The sequence below is a fragment of the Vicia villosa genome, linkage group LG2, assembly GCF_029867415.1.
Source record: "Vicia villosa cultivar HV-30 ecotype Madison, WI linkage group LG2, Vvil1.0, whole genome shotgun sequence".
Lineage (NCBI taxonomy): Eukaryota > Viridiplantae > Streptophyta > Magnoliopsida > Fabales > Fabaceae > Vicia > Vicia villosa.
Window position 1 is genome coordinate 203325166 of NC_081181.1, and position 7605 is coordinate 203332770.

The window sequence follows — 7605 nt, forward strand, 5'->3', positions numbered from 1 at the left end:
GGATATGTTTCATCAAACCCGATCTTAGGTCTCTATGAAAATAATTGAGTAACAAATCAAGATTTATACCATTCTAAAAAAACTCATTTATATCTCATTGGTTTTATTCCTCGAGGTATTCGAACTACAGGTCCAAAAACGATTCACTTTTAAAGTGAGCTTAATTATTCTTCAACTGAATATATTCATTTTGGTCAACTCTCACTATGTCTACAATCTTTAATAGACTTTGATTCATGATTTATTCATTTTGACCAATTCTCACTTTTTCTACAATGTTTGGTAGACTTTGCTTCATGATCCTCGTTAACGTTTATCATCTTTAGCGCTATATTGTATACAAATATATTGCCAATGTCGACTTTATTTGGTTATCTTAATTTTGATGACATAACTTATCGAGATCTCTTTATTTCATATTTCAAGTACTTTATTAGTTCTTCTGAAACTGCAAAATAAATAATGTTAAAGTGCTCTTAGAATTTTCAAATCTTCACTTGAGTCATATTTAACTTTAGTTTCTTTTCTAAGTAGAAGACTTTTAACATTGGAAACGATTTTCCTACCACGCTTCTGGCGCAATTACAACTCATTTGCAAAATTAGATTGTCTAATAGAATAATCTACTTCGAATGGAGTATTAGCGGCTAATAATTTTCTTTCATAAACTTTATAAATGAATAGTGTTTTAAACTTCTAGGATCAAAATAATAATATAATATTTTATTTCAAATGTTCATTTGAACTTCTGGTTCACACTTTTAGCTGCTTATTCTCTCCCTCCTAATATTGAGAAACTTAATTTATCAATTGATAACCAACCTATCGAGCTTCAAACAAGTATCTAATTAATGGATCAAGATATATCTTCAAATACAAAATTTATATAAAACACATTTTCTCAACATTCTTTCAAAACTCATCTTAGTGTACTATATTGAAGCAATTGAAAAATCACAACACATCCAAAAGTTTACTTAGATGAGATGTATATAGTTATTAATCTAAAATAATTTGTAAGTTAAAGGGAGAATTATCATATGCTAAATTGTTGGCTTAATGTAATAAATATCTTAATACCATATTTTGGTGTTTCAAATATATAATTTAGAATTGATGATCACATAAGTATCAACCATATAATTAACTTTAGATGTCTTAAGAATGGATCTTCAGGTCCATTTACTTTTTTATAAACATATATTACAGGATATTCAATATCAATTTTAATAATATATGTGATACTTATACATTAATTTCTAAAAAATTCAGAAAACAAGATCTTAGTCTAATTAGTTGAGAAAATAATTTCACAATCTTCTGGTTGTGAGTAGAGACATATGGATGATCTTTTAGTCGATGCAACAATTAATATCATAAAAACTCAATTTCTCATTTTTTTGGAAACACACAAATTTTATTGGATTGAAGAAACTTCTGATTCTTCAAAACTAATTCTCACATCATAATACATTTGAGATGACCCAACCGATTTGGTCAACAACACACTTAAGTGTGATTTATAAACTTCTGATTTACAATAATGCATATATGTATTTTAATTATTCTAAATTGTTTGAATCAACTATATTATTCTCTAATAAATAAATCTTCATAAACGATACATACATATTTTTATTTGATTTAATTGTTATAAATTAAATCTAAATTATTTTATAATAATATTATTCAGGTTACACACATTTAGTCAAAAGAACTTTATGTAATTTTATTTTATCATAAAAATTAAATAAATTTCATACAAATATAAAAATCACATTATTACTAAATAAACGTGATAGTCAATAGAGGATGAGTCAAAGTAATAAGATCGTATTTCTTAATTACTATAAGCTTTTATTATATAATATAAAATTAAATAAATAATATCATTAAAATTGTTGAACCAAATGAAATTAATTAAGCAATACAAAAACTATCTTAAAATATAAAACACACATTAATATTTGACAAAAGTTTCTTAATTTAGAAATTTAATAGCTGCAGTAAAATATATTAAGTGATATATTATACCTAACGAAAATTTTTCTAATAAAATATTTTAATACCAAACACAAAGACAATGGCTCAATCATCAAAGACAATACAAAAATATTATATAGCAAATACTTTGGTAAAATATATAAATTTATAATCTCAAACATGGAACAAATTATATTCTAACAATTTGAAGAAGTGTCTAACACAGTTAAATGTTAGAGAATTGTTTTAGAATAATATAAATATTTATAAAAAATAATTTAAAATAAATATAATCATCTTTCTGGAATGCGTTAAAACTATAACTTTATAAACAATGATCTAAAAAAATATAACCATCCTTCTTGAATATATGGTGTTAAATTATTTGTTATAAACAATGATCTAAAATATATAACCATCCTTTTGGGATGTGTTACAATTATTTGTGTCATTTTTCTGGAATGACAATTATTTTATGAGCATATTACAAATTTTTAGATCGATATAACAAAAAATATTTGTAAAATCCTTATGGGTTATAATTATTTGTGTCATTCTTCTAGAATGACAATTATTTTATGAGCATATTACAAATTTTTAGATCGATATAAAAAAATATTTATGAATTCCTCCGGATTCAATCTTTCTAGAATTGTATAATATTATTAATAAACATAATTTTTAGATCAATCATTTTGCTAATTTTAAACATAATTGATGCAATTCTTCGGAGATTCATTAATATTATAAATGCAATCTTTTTGAGATTCATTAATATTATAGATGCAATTCTTCTGAGATTCCTTAAAATTATAGATGCAATCCTTCTGGAATTTCTAATATTATTCTTTAGAGTTATTTAATAAGTTCTTCCGGAACTATATACTGTTATTTTTTTATCCTTTAGAGATGCTTGATAAGTTCTTCAAGAACTATATAATAAATTATTATTTTTCTATCATGTAAAAATGTTTGATAAGTTCTTCAAAAATGCTTAATAAATTTTTGAGGCACTATATGATTAAATTATTATTTTGTTTTCCTTCAAAAATGTTAAGTTCTTCCGAAACTATATAATAAACTCAATATTATCCTTTAATAACAGACTAATTAGTATCCTTTCAGAGATATTTGTTAAATTCTTCAGAAACTAAGAATAAAATAATATTACCTCTGATATTTAGGGCTTCAAATTTTTTTTAGAAAGAGAATAAGAGAATATATTCTATGATGTATATTTTGAGTGAGTGAGATCCTGATACAATATGAGTCATATTTATAGCACATATGTAATTAGTGAAAATCAAAGATAATGTTATATGAGTCCTATTATTTATTATTATTATTATTATTATTATATGTTTAAATATTTTTTTTAGAAAAATTATTAATTAATAAATTTAATTAATATATATTTAATTAAAATATTTTAAAATGTTCTAATAGGAACTTATTAGGCCTGAATCCAATCTATACAGGCCCATTGTCATACTAACACACTTAAGCAACTTGATTTGCATTATAATAAATCTTTATAGAATTTGTGAAACAACCGATGTGGGACTCATTGGCCATGTCACCTGGTGACATTGCTTTTAAGGTTTATGTAGAGTTTTTTTATAGACGGGTATAATAGTATTTATAATTAGTATTGTCATTGGACTCGAGTTGTATTTGGGTTTTTAATAGTTGTCGGGCTTTTGCATTTATTACTCATTAATAGTATTATATAATGTAGTCCCATAGAGACATTTAGAATGAATGAATGAAATGGGATGTCATGCTAATTGGACATGGAGGAATAAAGAGATTCATGTGGACGATTTTACAAGGCCTGTCAATACTGGAAGTATTATTGCGGATAGAGTTAGAGACTATGGGAATGCAGTTATGCTGCATCATGTAGCTTTAGGAGGGAAGCAGAATGTTGAGCTAGCAAAGTGGTCTCCTCCTAGGGACGATTTTGTAAAACTGAATGTGGATGGTGCGTGTGGTAATGGGAATTTTGCTGGTTGCGGTGGGGTTATTCGTGACAGCCATGGTAAGTGGATATATGGTTTCTCCAAATTCATTGGCAGGTGTAGTGTCTTCTTGGCGGAAGTGTGGGGAGTGTTCGAAGGTCTTAAGCTTTCGTCATCGCGAGGAATCGCGAAGGTTGTTCTTAATATTGACTCCAAGCGGGTTGTAGATGTCATCAAGAAACCTGATAAGAATAACCGTTCTGGGCTGGCTTTGATCCGGAAAATTCGTCTGTTAATTGCTAAGCATGAGGCGGTGGAAATTGTGCATGCCGGTAGAGCAACAAACACTGTTGCAGACCATCTAGCTAAACTAGGGAGGAAGTCCAAGAGTGGTCTCAAGTTCTTCGAGGAGGCTCCTGAGAGTTTAAAATCATATCTGCTTGAAGATATGATTGGTAGTCACACTTCTAGAGTGATTGTTGAGTAGTTTCTTTCTTGTTCCTTGGGCTTTGGCCCCCTTTTTTTCCAAAAAAAGAAAAGAATAAATGAATGAAATGAAAAAGTCTTTATCTTTTAATTAGTTTTATTTGTCTTTTTATTTCTTAACTTTCTCTAATTTTGTTAGGGTTTAGATTTAGCGTCCTAACAATTGATGCTTTCATTGAGGTTGTTGGTGATAATCAAATGTGAATGGAGTGTTGAATTGTTTTTTGTGGGGAAACAGGTGAGTGTGAATCCGATGAGTTTGATATTGTTACAATGGTATACGGAGGTTGTAGATGTGGTGTATATCTATGGGTGTAGGATAAATTTTGTGATGGAGTTATAAGGAAAATGTCGGTGGAATAAGATGGAAGAAATTCCCATGAAAAAGATGAAAATGAGGGAGTGACATTGGAGATGTTAGGAGGATAAGGATAAAATGGAGTAGTGAAAGAAGAGGGAAATGGGTATGTCGTACGAGGTCTTGATGTCAAGAATGAAAGCGTCAATTGTTAAAAAGCTAAATCTAAACCCTAACAAAATTAGAAAAAGTTAAGAAATAAAAAAATAAATAAAACTAATTAGAAAATAAAGACTTTTTCAATTCATTCATCGATTCCAAATTTCTCAATAAAACTACATTATATAATACTCTTAGAGAGTCCAATAACAATATTAATTATAAACACTAAAAGCAATTTGGGGATTAAGATTAACTCACCCTAAATATTGTTTTCATCTCCTGGTAAAATATAGAAAGGTGTGTAGCCTATATTTCATTGTTTGCACATAATAGCTTTATCTTCATTCCATTTGTTCTTGGATTTGATAACTTCAAAGCATAACCTTAGCTTCGACTGCCTGCTATACTTTCCATTCAATCAGTTTTCCCTGATTCTTTTATTTCATTCAATCGGTAGATAAAAGGAGTGTATGCCTAACATTGAAATGCCTAATATATATAAAAATTAATAATAAATTTCAAATTAGTTATGAATACGTGCTTCATTTCTATGCAGTACTAAAACAAATCTAGTGTTTGGCAAGCTAGGTCTCTTTTGTCTCTGGGGTGTAGGTGGAGTATTGAGGATGGCAGGAATATTCCGGTGATGCGTTCTCCATGGCTTAGGGGTAATAGAGAGGGAATGCTGAATGGCCCGCAAAGACAAGGAGTGTATGCTATGTCTGTTCATGAGCTCCTATCTCCCTATGGAAAATTCTGGAATGCTGGGTTGATTAGTGAGATATTTGGGGCCGATGAGGCGAAGAGTATTCTTCAAGTACCTTTACTTGATGAGGTGCAGGAAGATAGATGGATTTGGGGTGAGGAGCAAAATGGGGAATACAGTGTGAGGATGGGTTATAGGGTGTGACGGAGGGAGTCCTCTTGGTCGGGGGTACAGGAGTTGCGGGGAATTGGTGTAGTATTTGGAACATTAAAAGCCCTCCTAGGGCGAAGCATTTACTGTGGAGAATTTGTCGGGATTGTCTTCCGACGAGAGTGAGGCTGCGTCATCATCATGTTTCTTGTCCCGTTACTTGTCCTTTCTGTGAGATTGCGATGGAGGACTCGTGGCATGACTTTTTTGGGTGCTCAGTTACTAATCAGTGTTGGCGGGTAGCAGGTTTGTCCCATATTATTGATTCCCGTATTCTTTCTTTTCATGATATTACCTCCCTTCTTCTTGATATATGTAGCAAGGAGGACAAATTGATTGCGGGTAGAGTTGCGGTTATGATTGATTTGCTGTGGAAGAACCGTAATAACTTGATTTGGAATAATGAGAGTGATGTTTTTTCTAAGCTTGGGTTGAATGCTTTTTGTAGTTGGAGTGAGTGGTTTTCGGCGCAAAGAGATAATGGTCCTTCTGATAATTTGCCTCCGGTCCAGTCTTGGGTCCCACCGGTTGAAGGTAGAGTTAAATGTAACGTCGATGCCGGCTTTAATACTAGACGGGGTACTACCAACAGGGCCTGGTGCATGAGAGACCACCTAGGGAGGTTTCTTTTTGCGGGAGCAGCTTGGGATTTTTGCAACTATCCTATTCTTGAAGCTGAAGCTATGGCTCTTAAAGAAGCTATCCATAGTGCCATTGATTTGCACATGGAGAATGTCATTTTTGAAAGCGACTCTCAAATAACGGTTCAAGCTATCTTGTTAAATCGGCAAGGTTGTTCGGATTTTTGTTCTATTATTTCTTCCATCAATAAGTTGCTGCTTGATTTTCCCAACATTGAGGTAAAGTTTGTAAAACGCCAAGCGAATTCGGTGGCTAATGCGTTAGCAAAGGCGGCCGATTCTTGGACTAGGCGTAGTTCCTTTGATATGATTCCTTCTTGTATTGAACACATTTTGATTAATGATATGAGTTGATTTTATGTTTGTCAAAAAAAAAACAAATCTAGTGTTTATAAAGATAACGCATAGAGGCCCTCTTTGTTACCAAAAAAAAGATAACACATAGATAGGCTTCAGAAGTGGAAATGCTGCAAGTACATGGCCTAAGCCCATAATATTATAGTTAAAATATTTGGTTAAAAAATTTCCTAATTAAAAAATTTAAATGATCATTATTAATTAATTAAAATTAAAATATTCTTAAAACAACGATTAATTAAAATTAAAATTTATTTTTTATTTTTAAAATATAATTTTATAATATTATTAAAAATATCAATTAATAATTTTTTTAATTTTTATCCCAATCAACAATGCCACCTCATTAAAAATAAATAATTTATCCTAATCATCACTGTCACATATCCAAAAATCAGAAGAGGATAAAAAAAAATCTAAAACATTAAAGTTGAGGGATCAAAAAATTGAATTTTTTTAAAGGAGAACTAAAAAGTTAAAAAAATATAAATAGAGGGACTAAAAATGCATTATATATCTAATAACAATATAAGAAAGTAATATACCAACATAATGACCTAATTAACTTAATTAACCCATTTTAACATTCTTAATTTATGTCCCTAATTGTCATTTTCTTTAATTAATTAATCATTACAAAATCTGCAAACAATTAATAATCCATTGAGATTCCAACGTTCCAAATTCAGTTAATCCTCCCTTTTGTATTGAATCATAATACCTTGAGCCAAGTGAAGTTTGCATTGACTCAATTGCACAAATCCTTTCCCATTACCCTCATTCAATTTTGTCTGCGTCTTC

General features: G+C 30.1%; 1 protein-coding gene across 1 annotated transcript; it reads left to right on the forward strand.

Moving 5' to 3' along the window:
* Window positions 1–5988: 5988 nt before the first annotated feature.
* LOC131651102 (uncharacterized) lies at window positions 5989–6801 on the forward strand. The gene has a single exon (XM_058920772.1). It carries the CDS (start codon window positions 5989–5991, stop codon window positions 6799–6801), a length of 813 nt encoding a protein of 270 aa, XP_058776755.1.
* The last annotated feature ends 804 nt before the right edge of the window (window positions 6802–7605 follow it).

Bases quoted from the DNA above. Each gene is read 5' to 3' on its own strand.
- LOC131651102 (XM_058920772.1), top strand. From the start codon at position 5,989: ATGGAGGACTCGTGGCATGACTTTTTTGGGTGCTCAGTTACTAATCAG.